The sequence below is a fragment of the Mus caroli genome, chromosome 6 (assembly GCF_900094665.2).
Source record: "Mus caroli chromosome 6, CAROLI_EIJ_v1.1, whole genome shotgun sequence".
NCBI lineage: Eukaryota > Metazoa > Chordata > Mammalia > Rodentia > Muridae > Mus > Mus caroli.
The window spans coordinates 110,646,028-110,661,665 of NC_034575.1; the positions used below are offsets into that span (position 1 = coordinate 110,646,028).

General features: G+C 47.2%; 1 protein-coding gene across 2 annotated transcripts in view; it reads left to right on the plus strand.

Annotated features, from left to right (window-relative positions):
- Tsen2 (tRNA splicing endonuclease subunit 2) overlaps nt 1–15,638 on the plus strand; it is a 50,163-nt gene that overhangs the window by 1,235 nt on the left and 33,290 nt on the right. For both annotated transcript variants that reach the window (XR_003836959.1, XM_021165226.2), the window contains exons 2-5: nt 2,040–2,248; nt 4,404–4,485; nt 8,641–8,677; nt 14,361–14,877. Coding sequence is in view for 1 of the 2 variants with exons in the window: in XM_021165226.2 (XP_021020885.1) it covers nt 2,060–2,248; nt 4,404–4,485; nt 8,641–8,677; nt 14,361–14,877 (825 nt within the window). In the remaining variant the exon portion in view is untranslated. The remainder of the gene's footprint in view (nt 1–2,039; nt 2,249–4,403; nt 4,486–8,640; nt 8,678–14,360; nt 14,878–15,638) is intronic.

Below are 15,638 nucleotides of genomic sequence, written 5' to 3' on the forward strand. Positions count from 1 at the left end.
TTTTTTTTTTTTTTTTTTTTTTTTTTTTTTTTTTGAGACAGGGTTTCTGTATAGCCCTGGCTGTCCTGGAACTCACTTTGTAGACCAGGCTGGCCTCGAACTCAGAAATTCGCCTGCCTGTGGCTCTTTTGATAGAGAGTTTTCTTTAAATGAGCCAGGCCCTGAGTTCAATTCCCAGCACTAGGAAAAGAAGCAACTAAAAGCCTTTATATCCAGTCCTCCAGACCACCGTCCTGGTCTGGTCTACCCTATACGTATGTACCTGGATATATGTATCTGCTTTATGACATGTAACATTCGAGTACTTTGTTCCGCAGGGAGCCAGAAGAGGCTTTCTGATCCCCTGCAACTAGAGTTGCAGGTGGGTATAAGCCACCATGTGCATGCTGGGAATTGAACCTGGGTCTTTCTTCTGGATGAGTACCTACCAAGCCTCTCTCCATCCCTGTGCATGGGTATCTTTGACACGCACTTGTCCGTTGTTCTAACTTCCTTGGTCCATGTTTCCTTCTGTCTTTATTGATGTTTCTGGCTTCATGAGAAGTTTCATGAACACCTTGGCCAGGGCTTGATGTTTCTGTTATTACCACCAACACGACTGTCATTTTGCGGGTGTCTGCCTGCCTGTGTGTCTTGTCTGTGCTTATCATGCATGCAGTACCCACAGAGGCCAAAAGAGGGCATTGGATCCTTGGGACTGGAGTTACAGATGGGCATGAACTACCCTATGGATACTGAGGGTGGAACCTGAATCCTCTAAAAGAGCAGGCAGTGCTCCTGCCACATCGTTTCTTCTTAATGGTCATGACACCCACCTCCTCAGGCCCAACTCTCTGCTGCCTAATGAATGTTGGTTTGAGGGTAAGGGCACCCAGGTCATCAGTCACATTTTGTCCTTTGTAAGGGGTTATGTAGGTGACCTGAGGGCTCTCTGTAACCTCCCAGTTTAAGTCATGTGTAGACCTGACCCTAGACAGCTGCAGGTTCAAATCCCCCACCCACCTGGTGAAGCATCTGTCAGTTGGAATGTACACACTTGCATGGGCTGTGGCTCAGCAATGATTGGTGCTGGTAGCCGGCCCCAGCTCCGTGTCACATCCAACTCAGTTTTGTGTGTGTTCCACACTTGTTTTGCCTCCTTGGGTCAGAATAAGACCCAGAATAAAGAGGTCCTTCACATCAGTTTCCTTGGATCCTTCTAGGTAAGTCTCTACCTGGTTGGTAGCTGTGTGGCATCTCACTCAGACCACAGTAAACAGATACAAACCTGTGTCTGAGCAGGAGCCACAGAGAGGGCCTGGGCTCTGGTTCCCACAGCCCTGATGTTAATCCAGTGATGTCATTCACAGGGCCCTTACGGGCCTCACTGACCTGAGTGTTGCCTTGACTGTAAAATGGCGCTCACTTCTTGACCAGCATCATCAGAGTGTGGGTGATGCCACTCTGCCAGGCCCTGTCCTCTGTGAACCATGGCTGTCAGGAGCTAGGTTCCCCCCCGCCCCCTTTATAGATGAACTAAAGCCCAGCATCGGTGGGACTTTTACCAAAGGTTTTCCAGCTAAGATGCAGCAGCTTCCTGATGGTGGTGTGTGCACTGCGGTAGCCAGCACACAGGGTAGAATACAGCACGGACAGCCTGGCTTCAGTCGCTGCACACACTGGCGTTTCGTAGGACATAACTGGCCCCTAAATGACAGTGACTCTGCTATGATTTGTGGATTTCCTTTTTTTTTTTTTTTTTCCGAGACAGGGTTTCTCTGTGTAGCCCTGGCTGTCCTGGAACTCACTCTGTAGACCAGGCTGGCCTCGAACTCAGAAATCCGCCTGCCTCTGCCTCCCTAGTGCAGGGATTAAAGGCTTCTTAGAGGTCTTAGCATCTGAGATGCCCCTGTGACTGATGTCCTTATTACATGGTGTCTTCTAGTTGATTGTTTTACAAATACTCTGCGTTTCCCCCAGAGAGCAGGTGAACCTGGTTCTGAGTGTGCTGGCTCTGATGGTCCGCGGTTACTGACTGGTTCCCCTCCTTTGTCCTCTAGGGACCTGTTATCCTTGAAGAATGGCAGAGGCGGTCTTCCGTGCTCCTAAGAGGAAAAGAAGAGTGTATGAGAGTTACGAGTCACCACTGCCCATCCCCTTTGGTCAGGACCAAGGTCCCAGGAAGGAATTCCGAATATTCCAGGCTGAAATGATTAGCAACAATGTGGTGGTGAGGGGCACAGAGGACATGGAGCAGCTGTATGGGAAGGTAAGCCCAGGCCGTTCTGGTTCCTTCCTGGGGACACCCCAAGCAGCCGCCTCCTATTCCAGGTTCCTCCCAGAACCAACCATAAGCAGCAGATGTGAAACTTCAACTCTAAGCCTGAGAGCTAGACATGCCCAACCACAAACACACAGTCAGCAACACAGGGTGAAGCTCTGTATAGTAAAGACAGAGAAGTAATTTACAGAAAGATAATGAGTAAAGACTTGACAGTCATCTCTACTGACTCCTGTCCCTTTCCAGAGGTCACTACACAGTGGCATGGGCCTGTGAAGCCAGGGCCTGTGGAAAGTTCCCCAACATCTCTGCTCTCTCTCCTTGCTGGCATTTGTTAGACAGGACAACAGATGAGACCCACTCTCCATCTCCTTTTTATTGCTAGGACACTTTAAAAGCCAGCCTGATGGAGAGATGACTCAGCAGTTAAGTGCAGTGATTGCTTTTCCAGAGGCCCCGGATCTGATCCCAGCACCAATATGGCAGCTCACGGTTATCTGTAATTCTAGTTCCAGATGATTCAATACCCTCTTCTGGCCTCTGAAGGCACCAGGCATATATGGTATACAAATAGACATACATGCAGGCAAAACACTCATACACATAAATTAAATGACTGGCTCTTAAAAAGTAGTTGATATTTTTTTCTCTTTTTTTTTTAAAGATTTATTTATTTATTATATGTAAGTACACTGTAGTTGTCTTCAGACACACCAGAAGAGGGCGTCAGATCTTGTTACGGATGGTTGTGAGCCACCATGTGGTTGCTGGGATTTGAACTCAGGACCTTTGGAAGGGTAGTCAGTGCTCTTAACCGCTGAGCCATCTCACCAGCCCGTAATTGATATTTTTACATAAACTAATTGAGATGTAGTTTATAGCCATGACGTTCACTCCTTATAAGCATACCTTTAATTCAGTGACATTATAAATTAATGGAGCAGTGTTCTGTCATCAGAATCCAGTGTTAGGGTTTGCTAGTTTGGTTTGGTGCTGGGGTTTGCACTGAGGGTCTTGTGTTCCACCTCTGAACTGTACCTGCCATCCCCACTGGAAGGTATTTACCTATGACAGTGAATCCTGCTCCTGCTCCCAGCTCAGGACTATGATGGGCATTCTGCCTCGCTTCTACCTTCTCTAGAGAGTTTACTGTAATGTCAGGGGCCTCAGCCCTGGGGTCCCTGGGAACATAGTGCATTAAGGCCTCATTGGGTCCTATGTGCCTACAGTTCCCTGCTGAGGCCTTTGTTTGTGACTAAGGTAAAATGAGGCTTTACACATACTGAATAAGTTTTATTCATCTTATTACTATTTGATTATTTTTCTGTTTATTTATAATCAAAAGCAGGGAAATTATATATTTCGGGGGAACCAGCAGGAAAGAGAGGGACACTTCCTCTCCAGAGTACAGAAGAATCCAAAAATACCTAGGTCTGCTGTGGGTATAGCTCTCACTCCCAGGTACACTGTGTTCCTGGGCCACATGTGAGAAAAAACTGCCCCTGCCTGTTCTAATGCCTTTAGGGATGCCAGACACAAGCCAGGGCAATTCGTCATGAGAAAGAAGAGCTGGTACTGAAAGCTGGAGGGCTGCAGAGATGGATCTATGGGCAGAGTACACAAGGTCCTAAGTTCAGACCCCAGCCCTATGGGAAATAGTCAACATTGATGGCATGCAGATGTGCACACGTGCAACTGCACACCCACATGTACACACGTGCACCTGCACTCCACATATGCATACTGCACCTGCACACCCACATATTCACACGTGCACCTGCACTCCACATGTGCACACATGCACCTGCACTCCACATATGCATACATTCACCTGCACACCCACATGTGCACACATGTACCTGCACTCCCACATATGCATACATTCACCTGCACGCCCGCATGTACACACGTGCACCTGCACTTCACATATGCATGCTGCACCTGCACACCCACATGTGCACACGTGCACCTGCACACCCACATGTTCACACTCGCACATGAACACCTACACACACTATACACACTGCAGAGGTGGGGGGGGGGGTGATGACTAGGAAATTGGGAGACGTGAGGCTGTTGAGTAGTCTACTCCACTACAGCTGAAGCCTAACCACTGAGCAGCGCCCGTGTCTCTTCTTGCAAGGGTTACTTTGGAAAGGGAATTCTTTCCAGAAGCCGTCCAAACTTCACCATCGCCAACCCCAAGCTGGCTGCCAGATGGAAAGGTAAGCTGCGTTGCTCTCATTTGGTGCTTACGAGTCCTGGTGACATGGTAAGTTCTGGAAGAGAGGCAACACTGACAGAGAAGAGCAGAGCAGCTACAAGAATTTGCATCAAAACAGCTACTTGTTCTGTTTAGTTTGACTTTTTTTTTTTTTGACTGTCTCACTACTTAGCCCAGGCTGGCCTTGAACTCAGAGTCTCCCATCTGCCAGCAGATCAGGCAAAAGGATCTTTTCTAGTTCTTGGAAATGCATTGGTTGCACCTTCCTTCTGGAATGCTTAGAAGCCTTTACACATATAGGGCCTTGATTTCAATCCTTTGCCCCTCAAAGACAGGAAAACTATTAATCGGGCTTTTTGTTACACTTTGCCTGGTAGGATGCTGTGTGTAGGAACTTCTCCCTGCCTGTGCTGCTGTCAAAATGAGCTTGGTGGTTCATTTGCAGAGGTAGAATTTACAATAACCATGGCATTGTTAAACATATTTATTAATATGGGCTTGGTGGTGGGCAACTTGGTGGATAAAAGTGCTTATCACCAATCCTTATGACCTGAGTTAGATCTCCCAGATGAACTGTGTTAAGAGTTTGTATGTGTGTGAAATATACATATATTTATATATACATATATAGGTATATATTTATATATGAAGGGGTTTGTTCACATATATATATTTATATGATTTATTAGAGTGGCTTATAGGCTGTGGTCCAGATAGTCCAACAGTGGCTGTCTGTCTCCTGATAGGAAGTCCAAGAATCCAATAGTCCTTCAGTCCACAATACTGGATGTCTTAGCTGGTCTTTGGTATACCTTGGAATCCTGAGGAAGTAGGCTCTAATGCCAGTGAAGGAATGCCACAGCAGCGGGGTAGATGAACTGGAAAGTGAGGGCAAGCAGGCAAAAAGCGAAAGCTTCCTTCTTCTGGGTCCTTTTTATGTGGGCTGCCATCAAAAGGAATGGCCCAGATTTAGAGTGGGTCTTCCTACCTCAAATGACCCAATCAAGAAAAACTTCTCACACCTGCATCCAACTGCTTGCCTTTTTTTAGTTAATTTCAGATGTAGTCAAATTATCACAGACCCATATGGTGGAAAGAGAGAACTGATTTCTGAGCTGTCCTTTGACCTCCATGTGTGTGTGTGTGTGTGTGTGTGTGCGCACACACAAAAAAAATAAGTAGAGTTTAAGATTTAAAAGTAAGCTGGACAGTGGTGGTGCACGCCTTTAATCCTAGCACTTGGGAGGCAGAGGCAGGCGGATTTCTGAGTTCAAGGCCAGCCTGGTCTACAAAGTGAGTTCCAGGACAGCCAGGGCTCTGCAGAGAAACCCTGTCTCGAAAAACCAAACAAACAAACAAAACCCTTTCTTCCTCAAATTATTTGAATTGAATCAGGAATCCTATAAAAATCATTAATTCATGACAGTTCATCTTGATGTTGATCTGCAGGAAATCTGCTCAATAGGGTGGGTTAATGCCCAGGGATTGTTATATTAATTGAATAATGACAGGAAAGCCATATAAGCTGCAAGAAGCGATCCTGAGATGAAGTCTCTTTGCCTTGCCATAGAGCTCACCCATCACAGAGCATGTAAAACCAGTGGGCTACCTCCAGGAAGGCTGCCTTCTAGCCTTGGCCTTAGAAATGCAGAAAGCAGGATGGGGTTGTGGCTTCACTGTGGTGATATTAAATGAGAGCATAAAGCTGTGAGCTGTGGGTAAACCAAAATGGAAGCCTAAGAAAGATGCATTTTGGGGGCTAAAGAGATGGCTCAGCCATTGGGAGTCCTGGCTGCTCTTGCATAGGACCCAGGTTCAGTTCTTAGCACCCACATGGCAGCTCACAGCCATCCATTACACTGGCCCCGGGGAGCCAATTCCTTTTTCTGACCTCCGCATGCATGTGGTGCACAGACATATATGCAGGCAAAGCACTGAAACACATTTTTTTTAAATGTTTCTCTTTTTTTTTTTTTTTTTTTTTTTTGGTTTTTCGAGACAGGGTTTCTCTGTATAGCCCTGGCTGTCCTGGNACTCACTTTGTAGACCANGCTGGCCTCGAACTCAGAAATCCACCTGCCTCTGCCTCCCGAGTGCTGGGATTAAAGGCGTGCGCCACCACGCCCGGCTTAAATGTTTCTTTTTAAAAAGGCAATCCATAGTGTTTTTGAAGATGAAAGGATTTGAGGAGGAAGATATTAGACCTGACTTAAAAATTACACAAGTGTACACGGATAGAAGCCATGTTACCTCTTGATGTTACAGATTTTGTGTTTTTGTGTACCAGTTAAAAAGAAAGAATAAAGGCAAACTTGGTTGTGCAGTTCTGATATCCTACTATTTAGGAGGCTGAGAGGAGGCTTGTGAATTCAAGGCAGCCTGGGCTACCTGCAAATGGACAATCAATCAATACTAAAAGTAAAAGCCAGGCATGATGAAACACACTGAAATCTTAGCAGTGTAGATTAGAAGTACTGAAATAGGAGAATTGCTGTGAGTTTGGGACTAGCCTACTACATAGCCAGACCCTGTCTTAAAAAGGAAGAAAAAAAAAAAAGAATGTTGTAGGATTTGTCTAGTATGTGGACAGCCTGGGTTCTGACCCAGCACACAGCAAGAGCTATGGGTGGGGCCCAAAAGGGAGGTCAGGCTTTGCAGATCTGCCTCAGAGGCTCATCAATGATAAAGTGTTAATATTTCAAAGTCATCCTTCTTTTGTAGAAATATTCAGGGCTGGAAAGATGGCTCAGCCATTAAGAGCACTTACTGGGTTTGCCCAAGACTTGAGTTTGGCTCCCCAATCACAACCCTCTGAACTCCAGTACACACATGCACACACTTACCCACACATGCATGCACACATACATACACGTGCATGCTCATACACTTACATAGATAAACACCCGTACACACACACACACACACACACATAAAACTTTAAAGTCCTAAAGATAGTCACAGCAATGCACACCTTTAATTCCAGCACTCTAGAGGCAGAGGCAGGCAAAAGTCTGTGAGTTCAAGGCTAGCCTGATCTATATAGCAAGTTCTAGGCCAGCCAGGACTACATAATGTGACCCTGTCTCAAGATAAATAAATAAATATTTTTTAATCAATTGGCTAGGTCTATCCAGTTGGTTATATAACTACCCTGGCAGCAGCTGTCTTGAGGAACAGTCAGCTACTGTTCAGCCTTCATGAGAGAGACTTGTCCATTGTCTCCTGTCAGAATGCCTCTGCTTTATAAACCACCCCAGAATCCATCTCAGCAGACTCGTTGCCTCCTCCTAGGCATCAAGCTGAGGAGCCTCGAGTCAAACCTCCTTAGCGTGCAGGTGAGGCTTGTCTCAGTCAGTGTTCTTTCTGTTCATGGGAAGAGTTGGGGCTGGCTTACAGGTTCAGAGGTTCAATCCATTATCATCATGGTAGGAAGCATGGCATCTTGCAGGCAGACATGGTGCTGGAGGAACAGCTGAGAGTTCTACATGCAGATCCACAGACAGCAGGAAGACAGAAAGAGACTATGGGCTTTTTGAAACCTCAAAGCCTGTCCCCAGTGTCACACTTCCTCCAACAAGGCCACACCTACTAATCCTTTCAAATAGTGTCACTCCTTAGTGACCAAGTAAGTGTTCCAATATGAGCTTGTGGGGTGGGGGGCACTCATATTCAAACCACCACAAGGCTGAATCTGGGAGAGGAGACAACTTATCCTAAAGGCAGAATGAAGAGCAGGAGTAAAAGCTAGACCATTGAGTGACCTGGGAAACAGTTTAAAAGAAAGGCCTTATCCTACTTGACACCCAGAGGTAGAGCTGAAGCCCCCAACTCCGTACCCTAAGCCATACCACCATCAAGGGTCTCTCCAGCCACAGAGGGAAAATGAAAGCTAAGCTTACACACAGGGCCCAAGCATCCCACTTATGAACTGACCTCTTGCATATCTGTGCTTCTGAGCTGGGGCTAAGGCTCTGAGGACCCACCTGAACCAGCAAGAGGTTGTGGATGCACGGAAGGACAGCGGTCAGAAGCCGGCTGTGGCCGGTAGACAGTTAGCTCTGTGATCTTGAAATTATCTGTCTTTTTAGGGTTTTTGTGGGTTTTGTTCCCTCTAAGGAAGTCTGTCTGGAACTAATAGAACGTCTTTCTGTTCCAGGTGTGCAGACAGACATGCCTATAATCACCTCAGAGAAGTAAGTGAGGGCTGCCTGGGCTTTGGTGTGGCTGCGTCTTCTTGAATCTGGTGTTAGGTGGTCTGCGATGGCAACACCCTGTGCCTTCGTTTTCTCCTGGGAGTAGATAATGCTTGGAAACTGAGACTGGACTTGATGTGGCTCAAATCCCGTCTGCATGCATTGCTTGTTCAGGTCACCCTCCCAAAACACCCAACTGCTGTCATATCTAGAATGTGTTATAAAGTCCTGAGACTTGGTGTTCTAAGCAGGTCTCCCACCCTTGCTTGCTCTACACTAGAGTCAAGGGGTCTCACAGAAGTCCCTGTCAACAATTCTTAGACATCCTGGAAGCATTCCTCCAACTTTACAGTCACCTGCACGGTTCCTAACTGATCTCACCATGTCACTCCCAGAATTTCTTCCCCTACAATCCCATGCACAGCCCCAGATACTGAGACCACGGCTCCTTCTCTGTGCCGCCTCTCACAGGCTTAGGTTCAGACTCTAGGATATCAAGGCCAGACTTCGAATCTCTCTGTAGCATAGAATTTAGCGGTTCCTTGATAAGACTAGGACTAAGTGGTGGCTCATGCCTGTAATATCAGCACCGAGACAGTAGGATTGCTGTAAGTACAAAGCCAGTGTGGTCTACATAGTGAGTTCCAGTCTAGCCTGGGCTAAAGAGTAGTCCTTTCTTGAGGCTATCTTGTCTTGCATGATGAGCAACCATGACCAAAGCACCTTGAGGAGGAAAGGGTTTAATTCTGCCAGTGCTTCTGCACCACAGTTTATCATCAAAGGAGGCCAGGGTAGGAGCTCAAACGTAGCAGGACCCTGGAGGCAGGAGCTGATGCAGGGGCCATAGAGGGGTGCTGCTTCCTGCCTTGCTCCTCATGGCTGGCTCAGCCTGCCCTCTTACAGCACCTAGGACCACCGGCCCAAGGATGGCACCACCCACAATAGGCTGGGTCCTCTCCCATCCGTCACTAATTAAGAAAATGCCCCACAGGTTTGCCTCTAGCCTGATCTTATAGAGGCATCTTAGCTGAGATCCCCTGCTCTTACGTGACTTGTAGACTGTGTCAAGCTGACACAAAACTAGCCAGGCCAGCACACCCCTTTCTCATAAAACAAAGCAAGCATCTATTCATCCCAGACCTCATTGTTTGTATGCTCTAGTTCAGATCCCAGCCCCTCTGTAGAGCCTTATTATGCCAAGTCCACAGTGATGTTCCCACCTTTCTAGCCCACGATGGCAGGCAGACTCATAGCTGTGCCCTGCTGGCAAGCAGAGTATCAGGGAGGCATGTTCCCAGGCTATGCTTGGAGTGGGTCTTACTTAGAACCTGGCAGAACCCCATCCCTGGAAGGCCAAGTGCTCAGGTCACTGTACTCAAAGCTAGGATTTAGAGACAAGATAGAGGCAGTGAGGAGCCTCCTGATCAGGCTGCATCTGTCTGAAGATGTGAGTCCCAGACAGCTCCCTGAAGAGCATCACTCGTTAGCACTGCAGTGTCTGAAATGAATCTTCAGCTCTAGAAACAGAACATCCAGAATGCAGTTATCAGCAAGGCTACCTCACCTCTAGAGGGCACAGGAGGACATTTCCTGCAAATCTCAGCTTCGGGTAGTGCCTGCAGCCCTCGGTGTTCTTGGCCAGTCCCTGATGCTACGTACACCAGTGAGGATGACCTCATCTTAAATTGAAACACTACACTACTGGAGTAGCTTCCCCCTGAGTAAGCGGGTTCATCTCCAGAGTGAGAGGAATCCACACAGGAGAACAACAAAGCAACTATTTATGCCAGTGATGCCGCTGTGCACGTGACAGCCTTCTCTCTTGTCTCCTAAGTCCTTACCCCATACCCATGAAGACTTCCTGTCCTCTTGATATCCATGTTCTGCAAGTAAGGAACTGAACCATGGAAGTTAAGTTCTTCACTTGATAGAATGGGCCTTCAGGGGCTGGCTCTAGGATGACCCAGATACTAAATGGACATGGGTCCATCAGATAGAAGAAGGGATCTGGGAGAGGCATGTACAGGGCCTGGGAGCCTGAGAGGTGTAGATTTGCTTCCAGTCCTACCTGCTGCCTCTTCCCTCTGCCTTTCCCCTTTGCTCTCTGGCACTGACTCTTCGCTTCAACACTCTTCCAGGACTTGACTTTTTAAGGAGTTTCCAGGCAGCAGGAGGCCACCACTCTGGGCCCCCCACACTACAGACTTAGGCTATTTGCCATCTACCTCTTATATTTCCAATTACTTGGGATTTCTTCAACAGTCAGTCGCATGGCCACTCTTGTTTTGAAGTATTAGGTCATCTGAGAGATGATGAGGCAGGAGGGCAGTGGCTGTGGCATGTGACAGAAGAGTGGAGGGGCAGAGGTGCCAGTGGCTCAGCCCAGTCTCAGAAGAGTCAGGTCCAGAGCCATGTGTAGTTTTTAATGCAATGTGTACTGAGACAATGGAGTTGTGTTTTACGCTATCCCCAGGGCCTCACAGTAAGAGAGCAGACGTGTAACTTCCTGGGCATATCTGTGCTTCACACTTCACACACCTCTTCTCGGTCCATCCTCTCCACAGCCCCTGAGGTGGCACATGAGTAGGCGAGACTCTGAGTCTGAGAAGTGATGGTCACACAGCAAGTATGACACTGTGTGTGAACTCTGAGTTCACGTCTGTCCTGCCTGGGGCACTGGGCGGGATGGAGTAGAGCCCTGTGTGCTTGCTCTGGATCAGCACAAAGGAGGCGGGTGGCTGAATCTTCAATTAAGTGGCTCTTTCAATGTGTTTTTGCTTTTAGGGTTTTTACTAGGTTTTTTGTGTGTTTGTTTGTGTTGTGGTGGTGGTGGTGGTTTTTTGTTTTTGTTTTGCTATACTTTTACTTTTTATTTTTTGTATGCCAGAGATCTTACCATATAGCTGGCCTAAAACATGCAATCCTCCTGCCTTTATCCCTGTAGGTGCGAAAAGAACATACTTGCACCACTGTGACTAAGTCACATTTTCAAGTCAGGGAGGATTCTGATGTATCTTATAGATCCCTTCTTCTACAGTAAAGTACATCGACATAAGAGGTTCAAATAACAGAAGTCCAGAGGATGGAGAAGTGGCTATTAGCTCTCACTGATCTTGCAGAGGACCCAGGACCAGTTCCCAGCACCCACACAGTGGCTCACAACAATCTGCATCAGGGGAGTCCAGCGCCCTCTTTCAGCCTCCAAGAGCACCACGTGCATACGCTGCACGTACAACAAACCCACACACATAGACAGAAAAAAATCAAATGAACAGGTTCAAAGAGCCACAAAACCTCTAGAGTCTGTGCTGCAGTTGCTAGCACAAGAGAACTTTTAGCTCTTTCTGGCTTTTCAACTGCGTGCACTGGTTGCCAGGCCACCATGTTCCTTGCTGATAAGAAGCTGTATGTAACAAGATCTCTGTGAGCCAGGAGGACTAGCATTCCCAATTTTGTGAGAGAGGAAATGGAAGCAGAAGCTACACAGTGGTGAATGACAAAGTCAGACTAAACCCCAGACATGTGCAATACCAGATTAACCACGCCTTTATACTACAGGTTTCAGAGCAGCCTTGCCGTGTTTCAGTCCTTTAGTGTGGGAGGGAGCACTTTTTGAGACAGGGTTTCTCTGTATAGCCCTGGCTGTCCTAGAACTCACTCTGTAGACCAGGCTGGCCTTGAACTCAGAGATCCGCCTGCCTCTGCTTCCAGAGTGTTGGGATCAAAGGCATGTGCCACCACCTCCCAGCTATGTTCCAGTCTTTGAAACATAGTCCCAGCTACGGATTCAGCCAGGCCTCGTAGCACAGGCCTGTAATACCAGCTACTCAAGAAACTGAAGCAAAAGAATTGGCAAGTTCAAGTCTTGGCTGGATAAATGAGACCCTATCTCAAAAAAGAAAAAAGAAAAAAAAAGAGCAGGGTAAGGCACAGTGGACAGTAGTAGGGCCCTTGCTCTTGCTTGCTGAATAGTAATATATGAATGAGTCAGAGATTAAGTTCCCAGGATACAGGGATGTGTGCTCATCTGTGTATAGGAAAACCAATGTGAACAGCTTGGAATTCCAATAAGCCAAAGTGAAGCAGACAACAGCTTTGTAGGTGCAAAGGACAGTTTGCCTGGTGGACAGTGTGTGCACCCTGATATATATCTGGGTATCAAGCACACAGGTGAAATAAGAAGAGGGATGAAATTACTTGTATCTTCAGTTGTATCTTCAGGATGGTCCGAACCACTGGTGTTTGCCACTAAGATCAGCCTTCTGCTGATCTTTGGTTGGTAACATGTTCTTATGTCACAGGAACATATCCCAGCAATCCTGACACAGCCCCGTTGTCTTCACCATAGCCTTTGTACCTTGGCAAATGCTCAACTCTTTGAGGATAGAAATTTAATGTGTTACTATACTCTTGAGGATTATTATGGGGAACTATTTTCAAATGTTTGGACATATATGTGTGTGTGGTGGTAATCTTGGGTGTCAGTTGAAGATTGGTCTACACAGCCATTCTTCTCAATTGCTAACTGATGGAGGAAATCCCTAGAGCACTGTGGGTGGTACCATCTCTAGGCAGGTGGTTCTGGGCTGTATAAGAAAGCTAACTGATGCCAGGGTGTAGTGGCGCACACCTTTAATCCCAGCACTCGGGAGGCAGAGGCAGGCGAATTTCTGAGTTCGAGGCCAGCCTGGTCTACAGAGTGAGTTCCAGGACACCCAGGACTACACAGAGAAACCCTGTCTCAAAAAAACCAAAACCAAAAAAAAAAAAAAGAAAGCTAACTGATTGTGAGCTAGAGAGTGAGCCAGAAGCAAAGTTCCTCCAAGGTCTTTGCTTGGGTTCCTGCCTCTGGGTCCTGTCTGGAGCGCCTGCCCTGACTTCCCTTCATGGTGCCTGTAAGCTCTCAGGTGAAATAGACCCTTTCCCCACCAGTTGCTTTTGGTCAGAGTGTTTCATCACAACAGATGATTTGCCTTACAAGTTGTTGAACAGTGTATAAGGAAAATCAGTTCTTCCCATATCCAGTGATGTTCCTGGGCACTGTGAAAAGTATCTATTGAAATTTACTTTCCGGGCTGGAGAGATGGCTCAGTGGGTAAGAGCACCCGACTGCTCTTCTGAAGGTTCAGAGTTCAACTCCCAGCAACCACATGGTGGCTCACAACCATCCGTAAGGAGATCTGGCGCCCTCTTCTGGAGTTTCTGAAGACAGCTACAGTGTACTTACATATAATAAATAAATAAATCTTTAAAAAAAAAAAAAAGAAAGAAAAGAAATTTACTTTCCAGTGCTAAACAAAGGGTCTTATATCATGACTGGAGTGTCTGTCAGAAACAGTGTGATAACCAGGATTAAAAATAAGACAAAATGGACCCCAGTAAAAGGCAACATTTTTTTCTGCCTTATTTACCAGCATCTCTTGGTTTTAAATAACATAGATTATCACACTTTGTTAAAGGGAGGTTAACTTTGTCAAAATAAGCAAATAATGTTAAAGGGTCAATGACGCTTGCTTGTCGCTGGACAGTTAGATGCAGGGGAATGAGGGCGGCAAGCTCGGCCTGTAGTCCACCCTTGAGAAGAACTCGGCATATTGGTGGGCCACCTTGTAGGCTTTCTGGGTTACTTTGTTGTCATGGAATTGAGACTTGAGTGTGTTATTGACGGTGTTTCTGTTGGCAGGTATCAACATCGGGTGGAATGGGCCAGGGACTTCCTGCGTAGGCAGGGCCACGATGAGAGCACTGTACAGAAGATCCTTACTGACTACACAGAGCCACTGGAGCTTCCTTGCAGAGAGGAGAAAGAAGAGACCCCACAGCACGAGCCACTGAGCTCCAAGGCCAACTCCTCCCTGGAAGGCAGAGTGGAAAAGGATGAACTTCCCGTGACCCCTGGAGGTGCTGGACAGTCAGATGACCTACCGGGTCTCAGCACACACTCAGACTGCCTGCAGGAGGGGCCTGGCCATGCCACACTCGCTGCAGCTAGTCCATCTAGCCATAATGGGCATGTGGCAGAGGACCCCCAGGTTCTGCCCCAGGAAGCCCTCGTTCCACAGGATGGCCTTTGGCCTGAAGCCAGCAGCCAGGCAGCAGGAGAGAAAAGGGCTGCTCACGAGTATGTGCTCATAGAGGAAGAGCTGTGTGGTGTCCAGGAGGAGAAGGAGGCAGCGGCGGCGGCATCATCAGATGAGAAGGTACATAGATCAAAGTGCCCTGCTCCCCACATCTGGGCTTCAGTTACAGTCAGCGACAGTCTGAGAGCATTGCTGTTGGTTGTGGCTTTTTAAAGAGAGCCCACATTCCCTATTGCCGTCATTGCAGTGTTAGGACCCCTCTCCTGTACTTGTCATTGTTGCTAATCTCTCACTAGTACAGACTTTACCATGAATGGGTGTGGATAGGAAAACTGTACCCCTGGGGTCAGTGCTACCCACAGTCGCAGGCATCTTCTGGGACTCTTAGGCATGTCCCTTGGAGATATGAAGACTGTCAGTCACATCTCCTGCTGGCCAGTGAGAGGTGTCAGCCCTCCCAGATGTCCTTCACTTGCCCCTGGGCAGGCCCTGTTGTCTACACTGGGCCTGTGTGGTGTTTCTGAGGCCAGCGCTGAAGCACAGCCCCAGTTGCACAGCAGTTGTGAGGCCTGTTTCTGCTAAAATTCAACTTTTTTTTTTTAAAATAAGTTAAAGCAAGACCAGTAATTCTCTGTACATTGTATGGGAGAGGAAAAAACTCATGATAAGTGCCTGATCTCAGGCATGACTGAAGTTTTGACACCTAAGTTCAGGCACACAGCTTGTGAGTGGAAAACACTAAGTTCAACGGTGGAGTTGTCTCATCTGCAGGGAAAATCCACAGGATGGCGCTAGCAGCAGAAGAACAAAAACATCCATTCCACGTAGGGCTTCTTAAGTATTTATTTGTTTTATGTATATGAGCACACTGTCACTATCTT